Source organism: Heliangelus exortis, chromosome Z (assembly GCF_036169615.1).
Source record: "Heliangelus exortis chromosome Z, bHelExo1.hap1, whole genome shotgun sequence".
NCBI lineage: Eukaryota > Metazoa > Chordata > Aves > Apodiformes > Trochilidae > Heliangelus > Heliangelus exortis.
In genome coordinates this window covers 8,719,959-8,740,513 of record NC_092454.1, presented here as the reverse complement: position 1 = coordinate 8,740,513, position 20,555 = coordinate 8,719,959, and the positions used below count along the sequence as shown (strand labels likewise).

Sequence of the window (20,555 nt, the reverse complement as noted above, 5' to 3'; positions counted from 1 at the left end):
CGGCTGCGCCGTGAGGTGCGCTGGGAGTAGTAGTTCTAGCGGCGAGAGTCCGGGGCCAGCCAATGGCGGGCGGGCGGTGTCTGTCGGCCTGACGGAAGTGGTAGTTCCGCGGGGGGCCAGGCCTCCCCTCGGCCTGCGCTGGGAGGACTACGACTCCCAGCATGCTCCTCTCCGCCTCCCGCCGGCGGAGGCGTGGCGGGCAGCCAATGGGAGCGCAGCAGTGGGGGGGCGGCGGGGGGCACGCTGGGAGTGGCGGTTGTTTCAAGATGGCGGAGGCGGGCGGCGGTGCGGGCGGCGGTGTTTGCTGGAGCCGGGACAGTATCCTTCTGCGGGGCTGAGGCAGCTCGGTGAGGGGGGTTCCTGCCCCGGAGTTGTGCCGTGCCCTTGTTCGGGAGGGCCTGGGCGGCTTGCGGGCCCCTTCTCTGTGTGGAGGGGAGCGGGGTGTGAGGGAGGGAGGGAGGGAACTGATGGGGAGGGATGTGGGGAAGGCTGAGGCGGGGGCTCGGTCTGTCAGGGCAGGCGGCGGGAGGTCGTCTGCCTCGGGGTTTTTACTGCGGAGGAGGCTGTGGCAGACGGGGGAGTTGCGGGACGCGTGGGCTTTGTGGCCGCGGCACAGCTGGTGTGAGGGCTCGGCCTGAGGGGGAGTTCGGGGGTGGGCAGGGAGGAGAGGGGGTGGTGGGGTTTCCAAGCAGAGTTGCCCTGCAAAGGGAAGGAGAAGCGAGGATTCACCTTCTGTGTGACTTAGCGATGAAGTTCCGGGGGGAGGTAAACACGTTGGAGATGGGGGAACTGGGCTCAGCTTGCGGGAACTTGCAGAGGAATCCACAGGGAGAAGCTGAGCCTCAAGTGTTTGTGTTTGTTTGCACACCCACTCAAAGCAGTGCAAAAATGAAGTGGACTGTCTGGGGGCAAGTTGTTATGATTTTCCAATTGTATTAAAAAAAGTAATAACGTGCAACTTCTTCTGTGATATGATAGGGTGGAGGCTGTTGCCAAGATCAGATTTGTTGACACGCTGTCTCCTCTTGGTTCCACTGTGAAAGTGCTAAAATGATTTCATTTTATTTAGTTATTTTGATCAGTTAGCTGACAGGTTGTTTCCCATGACTGAAAATGGTCTCTTAAGCCCAGCAGTGGCCTCATGCATCATGGTATTTCAAGGCCTGAGGCTCCTCCTGGCAACCATTTCCATTTTGCGTGTTTGTGCAAGTAGGTAGTGTTGCCTCTGATCTTGGAAAAGTTTAAATACCCCAAAATGCATATGTCCCAGGAGTAAATAATAGGGAATGCTTTTTATAAAAGGAGTGGGAAGCTGGGGATATATGGCAATGTTGCTTTAAAGGCTTTGGAAGACTGCAGTTCTCTCTATAACTGCTGAATAGATACAGCACAGCAAGGCAGATACAGCATCATAAGGTGCTCAGTTTCTCCAGTGCCTGTGCTGACTGTTCCTGCTGTGTTCTTGAATGTCAGCTGTGGTGGTAAAAGGTTTATAAAGTGGAGTTTATTACTGGGAATCTTGACAGGTGTGTGGCAGTGGATTAATGTTAAACGGTTGATTAATGCAAAGTGGTTGATGCTGTTACTGTCCTCAGTCATTCACTATGAGACAAGGATGTTGGACCTGTTCATGAGTCAATGCAACTTTCAGTCCAGCCAGTTAAGGTAATCTGATCTGACTTTGGTTTATTTTAATAAACTACCCTGCAGACCTTCCTGGGAGAGTAGCTGGGGAGAGTAACAGCAACAACTTTGACTAATTTCTTCATCTGCTAGTAAGTATCTATCCACAACAGTGCCACTACTGCAGGTGAACTTCCAAAGGCAAGTGTTGCTTAGGAAAAGCTGTTTTATTTCGAATAGCCATGTGCTGAGGTTCAGGTTAACCATAAGTCACTTGAGAAAGCAATCACCTCTGCTGAAGTTTGTTATTTCCCTCAGCAGTATGAGTTAAAGATCCTCTCCTCAGTACCCTGCAGATTGCTGTCTTGTGCTGACACAGCTTTGTGGGCTGGGCTGTGATGCAGACTAGGATTTTTGGGCTACCCAGGTGCTTTTTGGAAAGAAGGGACAGAGTGTTTTACGTCCTGGTCTTATTCAGCTTCCACACCTGGCTCATGGGATGACCCCACATTGTGTTGTGACAGCTAGAAATAGCTGGCAGATGAGAACAAAAGTGCTTTGTGTGTTTGTAGAGAGATGTCTCTGACAGCAGTGCTACATGGACATATTTTCAGACTGCTGTGAGATTTTTATAATTGTTTAGAAGTGACAAAGTGGATCAACAAGTCACAAGGGAGCGTGTGACCAAGCCCTGCCAGTGCACCAGTAACAGCTGTGTGATGGATAGTGGGTATTGATTGAATTTGAAGTTGCTGGAAGTGTCTGGGCTGCTGCTATTGGTCTCTGCCTTGTGCTAATTCATTAAATTAAGTTTCTGAGATGATACTCAAAACCAAATCTTGGTTAAGGCAAGAGTTTGCATAGGTTAATTGAAATGTTTTCACAACTCAACTTTATTGTATGAAGACAACTGCAAAACCTTAAATGGATTTATCTGTAAACAGTCCAGAAATTAGGGAATTAATTTACCTGGCTGACCTTTAGAAGGTTGAGGGAAGAGAGGGGTATAAACAAAAGAGAGGAGAGCAGAATTTTGTGTCCTTATCTTTTGTTTTTCTCTTTCACATAGTGCTACTTATGGGGGAATAAAATCTTCATGTTCAGTTAAATGAAACTGTCATTTTTAGAAAGAGACTATAGTTTACACCCTTCCCTGAAGTGTTTTGAGTCCTATTTTTAGTGACTTCTAGGATGAGGATTCAAGTTCGGTGACTGCTGGCATAGAACAAATTACATGGTGCCCAAACCTGTGTAATTTTTAAGTGTTTTATGCAGTCAAGTAATTTAATAGTTAAAGCTGTGGGTTATTTGAAAGCTGTTGAAATATCTTTTTAAAAATTTATTTATTTTATTTATTTTACATTTTTTTTTAAAGCTACTTCAGGACAAATTTAGATCTTCTTATGGAAAATCAGTCCTCAGACTTTCCTCATTACTCATCATGTGATGATCAGATGAGAATCATCAACTTCCTTTGAAACCTTTTGCATTTATGTTTCCTAGAGTTCATTTTACAAGAAGTATTTCATTGCAATTATACACTGCTTTGGAATTTGTCTTCCTTACATATCAAGAAGTTCCATATGTAATGATAACCTGCTCTGATTTAAATAAATATTATTACTTCATTATCTTAGTAATTGCTCTTGCAACGGGGCTGGTCCCTGGGTTCTCTTGTGAAGGTGACTTCTAAGATAATCTTCACAGGTGGAAAGTTTGTGCACAGTAAGAGTAAGGATTTCTGTTTTAGCAATCTCTGTGTTGTTTTTTTCCTCTAGTTAAGTTTTTCTTGCTTTTGGTTATCCCAAAGTGTAGCCAGTTTATTTTCCTATTGACAGTCTTTTAAAACTGGGAGCCAAAATCCTCATTTTTATAGTTCTGTTTACAGGGTCAGGCTTCTCTTTTTTTAAAATTACCTTTAACAAAGCCACATGCAGTTTCTGATGAAGAACAGCCAATGATATCTGTTTCAGGTATGACCTGCTAATAGCTGTAAATAAAGGTTTTTCCTGTGAATGTTACATTCTTTTTGTGTGTGTGGTTTGTGTATATAAGTGTGTAAGGTAGAGAGTCAGCTCAAGATGTAATGGGACATAGAGGATTAGAATGAGGATTTATGCTTTGCTGCTTAGATAATCATAAGGTGTAAGATGAACAGTTTCAGGGGAGTTGTTTCTATTGCAGGTACATTTGTCCAATTTATAAGATAAGCTTAATTTTAAATGTGGTTTCCAAACAATGCTGAAGCATTAGAGATGTTCAGGTCTTTTTTAATAAATATTGAAGAGAACAATTAAAATGAAGTTTCATTGTGTAAAGAAAAATCTTTTTTTTTTTTTTTTTTCCCCTTGACCTTGATTTACTGAGTACATTCTTGTGTATATCCCCAGAAAAAAGAAGGGTATTCTTAGTCTCCCTTCAGAATTTCCTAATTGTTTTCAAATACAGTTTTACCGTGATACCAGGTCCTGAAAACATATCTGGGGATGATTAATTCTTTAAAAATTGTGTATATCCCCAGAGTATGTCTGGCAGTTCTATGTTTTGAGGTAATCCTATTCTTTAGGTTTGGAGTAGCATGGTTACCACTCAAAACCACTCTATTGAAAATAATCTGTGTGTGTTCTGTAGCTTGCATGGTTCAAGCCAGGAGATGTCAGATTGCTGTAGTCTGTGCCCTGGAAAGAAGGCAGTGGAAGGCATTTTAGTGATGGAACTGGCTTTACTCTGGGACATATTCTTCTACTTTGGTGGAAGAGAATTTCAGAAATGTAGCTTTCCCTTGGGTATGAGCGTGGAGATGGTAAAGCTTATCATAGAATCATTAAAGTTGGAAGAGATCAAGTCCAACCATCAGCTCAGCACCACCAGCCACATCCTGAGTGCCCCATCCACACATTTTTCAACACCTCCAGGGTGGTGACTACACCACTTTCTTGTGCAGCCTGTTCAAATGCTTGACTACTCTTTCTGTAAATAAATTTTTCCCCATACCCAATCTAAACCTCCCCTGGCACAGCTTGAGCCCATTTCCTCCCATTGTAATTCAGTTCTTTCACCTGAATTGCTGTCCTTCTTCTGAAATTCATTACCCAAATAAATGTATTTATCTGCTAGCATAAAATCAAGTGGGGTGGGTTTTTTTTTTTTTGATCAAAACTTCTTGCATTTCTGAACAGTCAAAACTCAAATCTTGAGGCAGTATGAAGAAGCTGTCATCTTTCATCTTGGCTCTGGGAGATTTTAGTGTTAGTGTCAGAGCTGGCACTTCATGATTTCAGCACCAGGATTTTCAGTGCTTTAATATTGTTATGGCTGCTGGGGGTGAACTAATTCTCATTGTGGCAGGAAGCTTTTTACAGGTGATCTGTGTAGCGTGCACTGCAGTGTTACCTTCCTCAAGTGTCTCTTCCTGAAGAAAAAATAGACTTAGCTATAAGTATGTTCTTTGTGTAGCAGAAAAAAATTACATTTTATCAGGTAAGTGCTACTTTTAGCAGCACTTACTGTTGGATGGTGCTTGGATCTTCATTGACTTTGTCAAAACAGAAGCTCAATTTTATACTTTTGCATCTTACACACTGAGTTTTGCATTGAACTGCAGTCAGAAGACAACATTTGTGTTTCAGAATTGGGTTTGATGTTTATTGGGGCTGGGTGCATTTCGGTGCTGAGCACTTCTTTCTCTGTTGATACATTAATCCCAGAGAAATTTTGTATGGAGTAGAAGGCTGGAGGAACTGCAAACATACCCGAAATGCTCATTCCTTTCAAAAGGAGTTGCTAATGCATTTGTGGAAGTCTTCTAGCAGGAGGAAAGAGAAGGGACCCCGTTGGCTTTATAATCTGTGTGTTCTCCTTGCCTTTCTTCCACAGGTGTATCTACAAAAGGAAACCTAAGGACAAGGTGTTCACCAACGTATCAAAGAAGTGGCACTGAGCTCAAGGTGCCTGTAGCTGTTGCTTCTGTTTCCATGGATTCTGCTAGGGGTGCAGGAGATATGACAGGTCAGCAGGTCAGTAAAGTAAAATCTTTCTTACTCTTAAGAGTGCACATAGTAGAAAAATGTCAGAAAATCTTTACATGGAAAACTTTTAAATAGTTCTGGAGTGTTAGTATATTTGCAGTCTCCTACACTTTTTGGCCACTTACATAGTGGCTTGCTGGCAAAAGTTATTTTTCCATGACCCCCCTAGAGAGAACAGAGGTTGAATGCTTTAATTTACGTAAGTGGTACATAACCAAGGGCTATGTAGAAGAATTTATATATAATGCCTGTGTGTGTGTGTGTCTGTGTGTACAGAGAGAGAATGTGGCTTTAAGTAGCCCCTAATCAATATATTACTAGTTAAACATTCAAGGAGTTGTGTTTCAGTATTCATTTTCATTGCTGTCATCCTATCACTTAGAAAAAAAACAACTTGTACAATTCTTTTTAGACACCTTTTTGCTGTGGATGCTCATATTAGGAGGTGAAAATCACTTTCTGTTTTTGACAGTGAAAGTTAAAAATTCATTTAAGTAGTTGGAGTAGTTCTGTCAGTTGATGGTATCTCTGGCTCTACTTTGGCTTGTCTTATTTACTCCTGTGACAATAGGTGATACTTTTCCTACAGTGTGTTGAATTAGAAATTTCAAAGTGCTTTCCTTAGAAAGGCTATTCTGATATTTTCTGTGGTATTCAGAAATCTGTTGAGAAGTGCCATTTTTCAAACATGATTTAGAAGTTGTATTCTTCTGTCATGCAGCTTGTCATCTTTTGGAAGTCATCTTGGTTTATAAACCAAGATGTTGTTTATAAAGTGAGGTAATCTTTCATTTATGCTATGCATTTCATCAAGAAAATAGAGCTATGAAACTCTGTTCTACCCTGAGTGTGCAGACAGGACAGAAATCAGGAACAAGGAGACAATCCAGTCTTGACCTCTGTCTTTTTGTCATCTTGTTTAGATGGTGGAGCTTGCTGTTCATAATTCCACAGCTTCATTTTGACGTGTGTTATAGAACAAGCCTGCCTTTGAGAGTTTTTTTTTCACCGTAGACCCATAACTGTGGGTGATAGGAAGAAAGCACAGATTAATGTCTCAGATTTTCTTCTTCATCTCACTGATGTTCGTGTGACACTGTGTTCATAGATTTGTGTAGCAGCTTGAGGTATCTTCTCTTAAAATCACCTTCACTAATGCGATCAGAACTATTCAAGAAGCAATTAGCTAAAAATGGAAGAGGGCATTTCCTCTCTGAGGTGTGTAGATCAGCTGCCATTGCTGCTCAGCCCAGTGTTTGCTTTGAATGTGCAGAGGTTGTTCTGTGCTATATTGATTTAACTGGGTCAGACTGCAAGGCTTTCTTGTGCCTCATGCTAAGCACTCTGTGTGCTCGTGGATCTGCGTAATATTTGTAGGTTTGTAAAAGTCTAACGTGAAGTAAGTTGGAATAAGCAGAAAAATACAAGTTTGCCAAGATCTGGGACACAATAGCATAGCTCTTACTGCTGCTTTAATCTTGTGATTTGTATTATGTGCTTATTGCCAGTACTGGAGAACTCAGTTACCAATGACAGAAGCTTTGATAAATAGCAAACAGGTAATGCTGCTAACCTCAATAATGCAAGGGACTTCTGAAAAAACGAGCAGCAGTGTGCTCTCTGGTGGACATTGATCAGAAGTGCTGCATTTCTCCCCATGATGGAATGTATTACAAGAACTGAAATACTGCAGTGCTTTAAAGGTTTGTTTTGAGAACGAGTAGTAAAAACAAAGGTAGCACCTAGGTGATTAAACCCAAATGACAGTGACATGTGTAAAGGGTGTGTTCTTTTCTGTCTATTACAAAAAAATCCTTTGAAATAAGGATTTACCATCTACTAGTAATTACTGAATACTTCTTTCCCTGTTTTTATGCTATGGTCAGCAGCAATAAGGTGGAAATTTTTTTTTACTGCTTATTTTAAGATTGTAATATAATAATACTTGAATTACTGAGTTTGGATATTACTGCACAAGATTTTCAAGTCATGAGAAGGTACTGTCCTTTATGTAGTACAAATCAGTGAATAGTGTATATCTTAAAACTTTACCCAATTGAAGTGAACAGCCTGCATGTGAATTGCAAGTCTCTTAAAAGAATTCTTCACAATTTGGTAGTTTGTTTCACTGACCTTTGCTTACATTTTCATAAATATGTATTTTATTTCCAGTTAGAATTTGTCAACTTTCAGCTTCTAATTATTAGGTCTTTACATGCTTTTGTATCTTAGGAGTATTTTTTTTTTATTTTTCTTTTAAAGAGTACTTTCTAAAATGTTACTTTAAATTTTCAGGTCACTAGTGAAGGAGGAACTAGAAGTGCTTCATTAAAGGATTTGTGTCCTGAGGACAAGAGACGCATTGCAAACTTAATTAAAGAACTTGCCAGGTAAGAATAAGAATCACCTGCAAATGCATTATCTTAAGTAGTTATTCCTTTAATTAACATCAAGCAATGCAGAACTGCATTATGGCACTGAAAATCTGCATAAGGTAATATTTCTTGCAGGAAGAGTTATGTACAATGAGGCAGCCTGATTGTTTTTTTATCCTGCTTCATGACCCTAAACCTATTGAAAACAAGATCTGAAGTCTAGTGACCTGCAGTAGCTCATTTGTGTAGACAGAGCCACAGGGTTAGGGTTTGGTTTGCTGCTTGTATCATGTGCTTTAAATGAACACGTTGTCTTTTGGAAATGGCAAACTATGTTGATATGAAACCTTTTTATGTTTATTTGTCAAGGGTAAGCTTTTGGATATATTAAAGATGGATTGGTGATCTTGTGGCTGAAACATGTTAATCAATATTTGCCCATGTTTTGCCAGGTAGAGCAATAAAGAGTCCAGTGTAATTTTAACTTACCTACCCATTTTTTTTGTTGTCATTGATTAATTTCTTCAAGTTCTCCCTGTTCTTTGAAAGGAAAAGCAGAAATAGTGCAAGTTTCGTTCCAGTGCTAGTTTCATTTATGAAGATAAATTATGTGAAAAATAGGTTGAATTTGAGTGAGGTGATTTTTCTTCCCCTCTGTGTCCCTAAAACTTCAGAATCTCTGGAAATCTGCTTCATACATAGTGGCTGCAAAATTGAGAAGGAGCACATGGGGCTCCAGCAGGCCACACATCTGAGGGGAAAGAAAGTTGTGAGATGATCTTGCATCCTTTGGGCTAAAGTTAGTGTCCATAGTAAGACTATATAAGAGTTTTTCTAGAAAAAGCAAGTTCTCAGGTGTAATGAAATGTTTTTTGCCATAGATTTTTTTTATGTCTGTGCAATAATTGGCAAGCATTACTGTCTTTTTTTCTTTTTATATGGGAAAATATGGGCAGAGAAATTATGTTACTTGCTCAAGGTCATGCAATAAGTCTCTGGTGCAGCTAGGAATATTTTCTCTCTGATTATCCTCATCCAGTGAAGCATTTTGTGTGCTAATAATTTGTACCAATATAGGATTTCTTGCTATACAGTATTTCAGTAATTTCTGAAGTTCTTCATGCTTGCAACTCTATTTTATCCGACATCGTGTTAGAAAATGTCTAGTTAAGGCTGTCATAAAGAGTAGATTGCTGGGAAGCCTGGTTACAAATTGTCAGATGTTGGAGCTATTTGGACACTGTTGCCACTGTTGATATATATTGGTATATTCTAATATTAAAAAAAGCCTTTTATTACATTGTTCTTCGTAATGCACTGCTCCCTAGTGAACAGCAGTACACTAACTCATTTGAGCATGGGATTCTTTTTAAATCTCAGATGCTGTGATTTTTCCCTGGGGACAGTTTGATATTTCTGCCTGACATTTCTTTGAAGAAAAATAGAAGGTGCAGCAACATTAATTTTGAAAAGTAAAATTAGTGGAACACTATTATTTTATACTTAGTTCTCTTTTATTTTTAAACCTAATCATATTTTTATTGGATGTAATTAAAAGACCTTTGCAGAGTAATAGGGAAGTTGAACTTTAATTCCGCTCACCTCGTCACTTTTTAAAAACTCTCCATAATTTTTGTCCCTAGTTCTGCAATGGTGAAGGGTTTTTACATGCAGTAGAACATTCTTTGCTATTTCAGTGAAGAAAAAGAACCAGGAGAAAGCTGAAAGTTTTCCAAGATGACTGTCCTGTAATAATTGGAATAATAAAGATCTCACTTGATCAGAGCTATACTTCACCCTTGTTTATTTTGCTTCTAGTTATGAGTGAAAATGATGTTAGCTGAAATAAATTCTTGCACTTTGTTGCAGGATGGTGGACAGAAATAGATTGGTCAATAACTGTCTGCATCAAGGCACTTGTAAAGTGGTGAAATTCTGTCTGAGTGGAAACTAGTAGCAAAATATGATGAACTCCTGGGGCTTGAATTTCAACCAAGTCTTGCTTGAGCAGTTCAGGATATTGGTCTTTCCTCTGACTTTTGTGACTGCTGAAGGAGAGCTAATGTACTTTTCTTTCTCTTCCTATTTTTTATTCTCTTCCTCCAGCTCTCATTCCCAGTGCATTTTTGAACACTGGGAATGTGTGTGCCTGTGCATGAGCTAATGCACTGTGGTGACAGACTTTGTCTTAGTGTGAGTAAATTCTAATGCTGGCTGTATTATTATTATCCTTTCCTTTGAGAAAAATCAGTTCCTGGGCTGTAACAGTCTGCTGCTGGGGATTCCAGTGTCTGACATCACATTAACTGTTAGGGACTTCATGAAATTGAGTTTTCAGACAGGATTGAAAGGAAGGACTCAGCTGTATCCTTTCTAATCCTTCTTTCTAGGCTAAATAATCTTGGTTTTTGCTCCGTGCTGCCACCAGTAAATCTAACCATTATATTGCCTTCCTTTGAACATACCCAATCTATCTTTCTTCCTAAGTTGAAAAGAGAGAGGCACACTGAATCCAAAGTTTAAATGACTTAAATGTTGTAAATTCAATATTTTTTTATTGTGTCATCTGATTCTTTTAAAATTGTTTTTGGAGGGGAAGTTCTGAGTAGAATGAATCATGCCCACAAATGCCAAAGTGAGTAAATGGGAAATTCTCAAGTGTGAGCAAGCCATTATTTTCAAAAATGACCAGCATGAAAACATCTTTGTGTTTTCAGAGAGGTGCTGATGATGTGGTGGTGAAAGTGGCAGGCACAGGAAAAGCAAATTTTAACTCTCCTTACAAAAGCAGCCTTTTAAGAGGCAAAAAACCCACTTCCTTTGAGCTTTACTTACTGCAGGCTACTCCTGAAGCAGTCATCAGCTTATGTAATGAAATGAGCAGTGACATGGTGAAGACACTGAAAGATTCTTAGCCTCATACTCTGCACCAGTGTCAGGACACATTAGTGTCTTCCAGGAGGGAACAGTGCAAGGTCCTCTGGGACCCAGCCACTTGACTGCTGAGCCTTGAGGACCTGCAAGGCACCATACTGGGAATGATTGTGGAGTATTCTGGAGTGAGATATTTTAAGAGACTGAATGGAGAGGGTCGTAACTTCCTTTGCAGGAACAGTGAGTGTGTGTGTGTGTGCTTGCAAGCATTCACCTTTCTCCCAACTGATATATGGCCATAATACTGTGGTGTTCTGGCTCCTATGATGTCATAAATTCCTTGCCTGCACAGTTCACACATGAAGTTTGCTTTTCAGTGAACAGAGACACTTATTAAGTGACATGCAATTGTTCATGAAAGTTTAATTTTTGCTTTTACTGGTGAGAATTGGTATTTAACTATTTTTTTTTTCCCCAGCTAAGATAAACATGGATAAAGCTGGCTCCCTGTTGTCTTTGCAAACAAATCTTTGAAAGCAATTTAGGTAGAAAGCCCTTATCCACCCAAGGGAGGGAGTGACTGCCCTTTTCAGATGAGATACAAGATGTTTTTTGCTCCCAGATTAGTGTCTTTCTGTAAAAGACCACTGCCATGCCCAGAATGACTTGTACCCAGCAGCCCTTTGTCCCTTACTGAGAAAATACTACCTCCTTCCTGAAGACCTTGGATTCCTAAACCCTTTCCAGGGTCCTGGCAGTCTAGGATGCTAGTCTTTCCTGCTGGCATTGCTTTGTGTGGACCTTTTTTCCTGATATGAAAATGAAATTGTCCCACTAAAATTGACATTTTCCAACAAAAGGTGAAAATGGGAATCAGAAGGTTAATTTGGTTACAGAACTGGAAATCATTACAAAAGAGGACAGTAAAACTACTGTAGCGTAGATCTGCTGTTTAAGTGTTTTTCTTCCAGCTCAGGATCTTTGAAGGACAACTTTCCTCTGGAAGCCCGTATTACAAACCTGCAGTGTTTGGCCTTTTGGGTTGCCTTCTCTCTTGAGTTATACTACATTATATTTAGCCAAATTGTTACCTGGCTTTAGCTTCAATGTCAAGATCTTTTTGTGTGTATGTGTGCTACTTCAGGAGCAGTATTGTGCTGCAGTTCTCTTAATTGGTCAGGCAGCGAAACTGCAAATGAGATATCCTTAAGCTTGTCTGGGAATTAGTTCTTGTTGCTAGTTAAAGCATGCCTAGGATTATTTTATAACCAATCACACTTACCTTTTGTGCTTAAAAAGTGATTCGCATCTGTAAAATCATGCTGTGAGCTCTGTTTTTTTATTATCTTGCAAGTTGTGTATCAGAAAATTTATCCATTATGAGGCAATTCCAATTATGTTTTGGGATCATTGGGGTTTTTTGTTATGTTTTTTTAATTTACACAAACTGCCCATGATACTCTTAAAACTATCAGATTTGTGTACTGTGTCCTTAGACAAAAAATGCTGCCATTCTTCCTGCAGTGCTTCTATTAGAAGTCAGTTACTTTTTTCAGTTCTGCCAGAGGTTTGTTATGATCACTCTGTCTTAAAAATGTACTGCTTCATCTTTTTGGATTGCATCTTTCACTTGGAATACCTGGTTTCATTCCATGGTTTCTGTGTCCTGCACAATGCCCTTATCTTGCTCCATTTTTCCTTCCCCTTTGGCATTATCTATTCCAGGTGCCATTCTTTCCATGTAAAACTTGCAGTTTTTGAGAATGATTGCCAAAATATTTTCATCTTTGCTATCTAGTTGGCAGATTAGTATCAAGTGGTTATTCCCTAAAAGATAAATATTCAAAACAAATAAAGGGCTGGTCAGTGAAGTTTACAGTGTCTGTGTCTCTGCTTTCAGTTTATTTTGTCTTCTGTGTTAACTTTCTTAGCTACAGTTTTTAATACATTCAGATTTCTCTTGGTAAAAGCTATTTTTTTCCCTAATATTTTTAAGAAATAGAAAACACTATTTTAAATTGCCTTTTCAGCTCTTTTTTTTCTTTTGTAAAGATTTTTAAATCCCTCCAGTCAGGAAGAGTTATTTTCAAATTTTGTCTCCAGTGGAGTGTTGATGCATTATCATGGCACTTTCCTGTGCATGCCAGTTTTTCATTAGACAAATAAAACTTGACGTGCTGTTGACCTGTGCAGTGCTTCAAAAATTCCACCTGGAGAGCATCAATTCTGCTTACTCAGTGGAATGAGTCAGTGTCATCAGCAAACTTGTTGATCAATTTTTTCTTCAGATCAGACAATCAGAAGTACTAGTATCAGCAGTGGACTTGGGAGCACACCATAATAATTGGAAGTGGTGAATTAGAAATTAATTTGAACCCCAAGGCTCATGTCCTAGGAGGGCTTTTTGTCAATATATCTGCATTATGAATTTTTCTTTTTCTACAGGGGCTCCTCTGAAATAAAATTAAAACCTCTATTTAGATGTGTCTAGAATTACAGAAGCTTCCAATTGTTGAATTGAAAACTAATCTTGGAACAAAGATGGTATCCTGTGACACAACACAGGTTAATGTAAACTGCAAGAAAATGTTGCAGACTCTGAGCAGCAGGAATAGTTTACTGATTTGTCATCTTCACTCTCACCTGTCAGTGCTCTATTTGTTCTGGAAGGAACAATAATAGAGCTGGACATTGGTGTGTTGCCCCATGGAGCGGTTGTGCCCTTTGTAGTTGCAGTGCCTTCCATTTTTCACTGCTCTTTTCTGACCAGGAGCAGATGAAAACAGATGAAAGTCCTTTTGAGAAACATTATGAGCCATGTGATGTTTCTGTGTGGCCTTCATAGTTCTGCTAAAAATCATCTGTTCTTTACTGCCAGAAGCCAAAAAAAAATTAAGTGTATAAAAAAACCTTACTGAGCTATATATAGGATGTGACATAAATCCAGCATAATCTGATTATGTTGTTGTACTCCTTTTCTCTAACTTCCTTTTGCCTCCTCCTGTGGGTAACTGTTTTCTGTATCTCCCCTGCCCTTTATGAGCTGTCTCTTGCTTTGTGATACATAAACACATACTGCCAAGTTTCTTCTAAGATCGTTTACTGTTCTCATTTACTGCACAAGATATGTGGCACAGTGTATTAATGTGTCTGGGAGTATGACAGCTGGCTGTGATCTGTGTTAAATACAAACAAAGCTTGTGAATTTGAGGCAGTCAAGCAGCAAATCACAGAATCTATAGATGGGTAAAATCTGCTAGATTTAGTAAAATTTCTCCAGTGTTCTGTTCTTTCTTACCTTATTTTCTTACAACGTTGTTTGAGTTTAGTATTCTTAGGTGCCAGTATGGCTCAGGGTTTCATTTGTCCCAAATCTTTTTCTGATGCAGCATCACTCCTGCAGCTAGTAAGCATGCTTCCTTTCTTATCAGGAGCCCCAGAGATAGTACTTGTCCTCTCTTTCCCCTTTGATCTTATTTTTTTTTTTCTGTGTTCATGTTTCCCTCTGGTCTTTCATCTATATGGTGTCTCCATTGTCTTGGATATTGTGTGTGTCTTCATCTTCATTGTCTTTCTCTAACTGATGGATTTCATTCTCTTTTTTTTTTTTTCTCTAAGAAATAGACATTCTTCCATCTTTCACTGATTATCTGAAGGAAGTTTGTACATGGATTACATGAAGGTCATCATACATGTATTTACTAACCTGATTGCTTAAGATTCAGAGAAGAAGAACTTGTGGTTAGATGCAAAAGGCTGGATTTGCATCCTGTGGCATATGTGCCATAGTTGTAACTGCACTGGGGAGCAATGATGTGTGGTAGATTGTTTTCAGGAATTTGATGCCTACTTAACTAAGAAGTTACATAGGTATTGTGATGGATCCAGAATTAATATAGTTGGTTGCCTTTTCACTATTTTCTTTTTGTACATCTGTTTTCACAGCCTTGAATAGAGGGAAAAGGGCATAGGAATGAGTTGATGAACACTGCTGGGGACAGGATTGTAACTAAGGCTTTGGGCAGATGAATAGTGGAATGCTTTTGTGCTACATTCATGTCTTTTTCTGTAATTTAGAAAATTTGTAATTGATAATTTGTTACATTTCAAACTGCTCTAATTTGCAGAATATGATTACATGCTGAATGCTATTTTTCTCCTTCCAGGATGGTAGAGAGATTGTTAGTTTCAGTGTTAGTAATTATTTCAAAATTAATGCAGTTTGCTTGATCTGTTATGGCAAGGGCTGTGGGTTAGTTTTCAAGTTTGGGGAATACTGTATATCTATAATTCACCCCAGTGGGGTGGTGTTATGGTTTCTCCACTGGAACAGCAGAACAAAACTCTTCCCTCTTAAAGGAAATGTCATGATGTCAAATGGGTGGCTCAGTCCCTGAATGGAGTTAAGTATTAATGAATCTGATGAGTGGAAGGTGTAGTCCAGTGCATATATATGTAGATATATAATTATATGTTTTTCCCTCATTTTCTCTTTCTATAGGAATGTTCCACTTGAAGTTAATATTGAAGTTTGTATGACAGTTATAGTGCTTTGTTCTCCTGTCATTTGTGTTGTGGCAGCTGTTTCATCATCATAAAAGCCTAGACTTTAAGAGCCTTCAGCACAGAAATTGTCTAAGTGCATAGCAATAATATTTATTAGTCTAAGCTCATTACTTACTATTTTTGTAGAGCTATTATAGAACCATGATTTCTAAGCCATGTTTTTTAGCATAGTTACAGGATCATCTGTGAATAATGGTCTTCTTGCCTACCAGACTAATTGTTTTTACAGCCTGCTCTTGAGGTGCAGAATAAATGACCATTGTAAACCTTTCTCACATTGCCATCATTTAAGCTTGATCCAATTATTTAAACTGAGCAGTAAGATACAGGTTGCCATCGCCCAGACAGAAAGGAAAATGTATTCCTATGGCTTGATATTTTAAAATCCCCATAAGAGGATAAACTGTTTTGTTTGGAGAAAACTAAGAAGAAAAATGGTTCCTTTTCTGGTCTTATATTTGACCAGTAAAAGTGAAAGAAGGATTAGTTTATATATGAAGAAACAGAAAAGTTTTTCAATTTCCTTTCTGTCTCAGCTGCTAAGCTTTCCTATTTGAGTTGTCTGTCTACATGCCCTAGGCTTGTAAGGATCCCAGTGTGTCTTCATTATGGCTGCAAGGAATCAGACTGCACAAATCTAATTGTGGGTGCAAGTTCTCACTTTATTGTTCTTTGCTGCCCATTAATGTGCATATGCTCTAGTGTGACTACTATCTTTGAAAAAAAGTAATCTGTTGCATAAAGTCCTATGCATCTTCCAGTGTAATATAATAAAATAAACATTATGAGGAACTAACCTGTTTTAAGGATGGAGAGGGTGATATCCATTTACCTGGAAAGCAGAGGAGGTAGAAGTCAGGCATTGTGGTTATGTGCATATATTTTATTTCTCTCATTCTTTTCAGAGTAAGTGAAGAAAAGGAGGTGACAGAAGAACGGCTGAAAGCTGAACAGGAGTCATTTGAGAAGAAGATCAGACAGCTAGAGGAACAGAATGAACTTATCATCAAGGAAAGGGAAGATATCCTTTAAAAATATGTTCAGGGGCTTTCTGTCTGAAATAAAAAGTGAACTGCAGAGAAATAATTGTTCTAATTTATGGCACAGAATAAATCTGCATGTGCTGCCATTCAAAAGCAATCAGAGAGATGACTTGTCAGCGTGTGATGCTGGCTCATTTGAGCTTAAAACTGCCATCCAGCTGTTCCTGTGACGTTGTTTTGCTTTGAAACAGATACTTGTCAGTGACAATAAGGAATTTATACATTAAAATATAGTTACAGATTTAGGAGGTTTTACTTAATCCTGTTAGGTTGTTGTAATTGAGATCTAAAACGTGCATGATGTTCCATTGCTCTCTGTGTCAGGGAAAGGCAATTTACACTGAAGGCATTTAACATGTATTTTATTCAGTGCAGACTTTTTTGGGTAAGCTTTTGTTTGTTTGCTTTTTTATAAAGTTAGCTTATTATCATTTCTTGCAGGCTGTGACTTCCATTTTTGTTAAACGGCATATGCTTAGTTCCAGTCCTGGAATATCACATGCAAAGTCAGTGTTGCTGGAATAACAGTTTTCACTCAGTGTGATATGATAGAATTGTGTGCAGTTATCTTGTTAATTTCTCTTCCAAATCTTTGATATTGATGATTTCTTGTTTAATTCCTCAGAAGGCTAATGATTGACTACAGTCAAGGCAGTGCTGCAACTATAGCAAAAACAAAAATGTGATTCATTAGGTGCTGTATTTTAAGTAGGGAGGATACTAATACTATTCTAAAAACTTTGATGAAACCTAGTGCATGATACTATTGTGAGTCCTGAGTCTTTCAAGTAAGTAATGAAGTTAGTGACAAGAGTTGTGGAGAAGGGCTACTTGAAGTGGTGAGGGGCCTGGAGAACTTATTTTCTGAGCAGAAGATGAAGTGTTTGCATGTGTTTAGACTCATAGAAGTAGGTTGAAATGGTGGTAGGGTGAATAGGGGGAGAGACAATTCTGAGACAAAAAGGGTCTATTCAAGCTGTAAGGCTGTGTTAGAAAAGAATTAAATGTCAATAAACAGTTGACAAACTTAAATGTGAAGATAGAGGAGGGTTCTTGAAAAGCTGAGCAATCATATTTCACAGTTTAGCACTGTAAGCCTTGAAACAATTATTATTTTTTTAATTTTTTTTTTTTAATGAGGGATCTTGATTGGTTTATGGAAAGAGTTCAGGGAGTTCAGTGGCATGTCTGTCAGCCAGGGGCTGCCCTAGATGACCAGAAGAGTCCTTATAGCACAGTGGTGCTTCTACTGATAGAAATACTTTGGTGTGTTTGTACTAAATAATATACACATCAACAAGCTTAGCCAGGCATGGAGCAGTTCCTGGAAAGTATTAAATCTCATGTATTTAAGAGCCATTAAATGGGACTACTGCTCTTTTACATTGATTTCACTGAAATGAGTATTTAGTTGTATGTTGTGTCTTATGTATTCAGCCGGCTCATGATTGTGTGTGGGATATATGTTCATGATTAATATTTTTTAATTAATGCACACAAAGCTTTCACTAATCCACCTGAGGTTTATTTGGCTATTGGGAGGTAGGCATGCTTGCTTGTTTTGTTTTGTTTTTTCCCTTTACTAGAAATAGATTGCACAAGCATGAATACTTTTTCAGAAGTCTGGTAGACATGACAGAAGGTTAATGCAAGCAATTTTACACTTCATAAAACTCTAAAACCTAGAAATATAAAACAAGGTTATAATTTAAAACTATGTAATTTTAACTACTGCAATACTTGGCTATCATACCCGAATAATTCTAGATACTCAACATGCCTCTGATCAGTTATTTTTTTTATCTTAAACCATGTTGCAGGGACAAGAAATGGCAGAAAATACTTGCCAAAGGTGAATAAAAAGTATTCACACTTATATGAAAGTATATAAAATTTAAGTATTTTCAAGGATTTCTAATATTACAGGAACTTGAAATCTCCAGGTTCTTTGGAAATGTACAGTTTACTTGCAAATAAGGTATCAGGGATATAATACTATAAAAAAAACTTTCAAGACTGGTAAAATGAATTTTACATACCTTAGCTATTTCTTTTTTCTCTCCCAAATCTAATTTTTTCTCTTTAAAATTACTTTATCTAGTCCAGTACTTAAAATTACCCTAAAATATTAAGTGCTTTGGTTACAATTGCAGCTATCCAGTGGAGTGTAATTTTGGTTTAGTAAAGGTTCAATTTGAATAGCACAGGAAGTGTGTTGTTTTTTTTCAGCCTTATGTTTTATTGTTTGATTAAGTGGTTGTTTCTTTTCTGTTAGGATTCTTACATATTAAAACCCTTTGTGTCCACTAAATCCCAACTGTACAGGCAGGTTTTCCTCATGTCATTTTTTAATTTTATTTGAGATATTATGTGGATCTGTGCATTTGAATTTATAGCTGATGAGCAATGACAAAAGCCTTGGGGGGCAGGGGCACAGGTGCTGTGCAGTGATCTCCCTGTAAAACTTTGAGTAGCTTAACAGTATTGGAAAACAGTATCTGTCTGAAGCCTAAGCTTGTATTTGCTTTGTAATTGGTCAGTTCTGGCTGGGTTGAGAGCAAAAAGTAAAATTTCAGGCAATCCTGAAAGTAGATTAGATCCTAGGGATCTAACCTTTGTGTGATATAAACGCAGGCCTTTTTCCTAAAAAAGTTCCAGTGCTGCTGTGCTTTGGAGATGTGATGCTTAGTGTGGTGTAAGGTATGTGTGCTAATATGACATACATCGTTTGCTGTTCTTGCTAAAATTCAGCCAGTTGGGTCAAACTGGAAAATCAGTTAACAAGTGTTCCTATTATTTTGATACATTCCAAAATGAAAGTGTCTTATAGCTATGAGGATGAGAAAGTGGTGGAAAAAAAATATCTTCTGAAAGGGAAGATTAAACAGTGGCACTGAGCAACTGAGAACTAGAACCTGGCTGGAGGGAAAAACTTGGAAAAGAAGGTTGGGCTGGACATGGCTCATAGGAAAGAAGTAAAGCCTGTGGCTGATGAGTTCAAAAGTTCTTGGGAGAAGCTGTCAGGGTTGAGGAAGAGCCAGGATGAGGCAAGTGGTGAGGATCAGTCAGATGATTGTAAGAGGACGAAAGCAGGGTTGTGTCTGTTCAGTGTATTCTGCCCTCCATATTTTGAAACAGGATTTGGGACTAAGCTGATGTGAGAAGGCTCACCATGTCTAACCTATCTCTGTGTCTCATTCAGCACCTACTCTTTTTTTTTTTTTTTTGACATTTGCCTTCTCTTTGCTTCTGTGTTCCCAGATCATGATGGGTACTTTCCAGGTGGCTAAACTGCAACAATCTAAATTCTGGCATTGCCTTTAAAGTGTTTGACTTGCAATGTCAATGTTCTTAGCTTTGTTGTTTTGTTTATATTTTCAAAGTAAGGGATGAATAGTGCACAACACACTATGCTTTTAGGCTATTTGTGCTGCCTCTTCTTCCACTTCTACTAGGAGCTGTTAAAAAAATAAGCTTCGGGGTTGAATTTTTTTGTCTGGCATATTTTCAAGCACCTATTATTATTTTAGGTCCCAAGTATGATTTAATTTAAGAAGCAGGAAAATACTTTTTTTAAGATGCTCCAGTACTGGCATTGTAGATGTCCTAGGCAAAAAAATGATAATAATGAGATTATTAAGAAATAAATAGTGGAGTTATTTCAGATCTCAAAGAAATTATGTTATGGTCTTCAGCTTTTCTTCTTATCACTAGCAAGGTTTTTTTTCCATCTAAATTTGATGGTGTTGCATAAATGAAGAAGCAAAAATATCTTGAACGCTTCTATGAAGATTTACTGATTGGGAGAGAAGAAACTCTTAAAATTAAAAAATATGCTTACTGAATGCTAAGCTATGTGGACATTATCATTTTGGATAAAAAGAATAGGGAGGCAAAGGGAAGAAGAGATTCTGTTTATTACTGACGTACTATTTCCTTTTTATAAGTTTAAACACTTCAGCCCACTGATTTGGTTTATATTTAGAATGTACCTGGATTTCTTAAGATTTTGGTTGGACTTAACATGATCTGTTGATTTGAAATCC

At 38.4% G+C, this 20,555-nt stretch overlaps 1 protein-coding gene across 2 annotated transcripts in view; it reads left to right on the top strand.

Moving 5' to 3' along the window:
* Window positions 1–189: 189 nt before the first annotated feature.
* Window positions 190–20,555, top strand: part of KIAA1328 (KIAA1328 ortholog) — a 169,207-nt gene continuing 148,841 nt past the window's right edge. Inside the window, exons 1-5 of one of the 2 annotated variants that reach the window (XM_071731919.1) lie at window positions 251–318; window positions 3,561–3,596; window positions 5,500–5,639; window positions 7,947–8,041; window positions 16,372–16,487. In XM_071731919.1, the coding sequence (XP_071588020.1) occupies window positions 267–318; window positions 3,561–3,596; window positions 5,500–5,639; window positions 7,947–8,041; window positions 16,372–16,487 (439 nt within the window). In that variant the 5' untranslated portion in view covers window positions 251–266. Of the gene's footprint in view, window positions 348–3,560; window positions 3,597–5,499; window positions 5,640–7,946; window positions 8,042–16,371; window positions 16,488–20,555 lie in introns of both variants that reach the window. The other variant, XM_071731920.1, reaches the window with a different exon arrangement.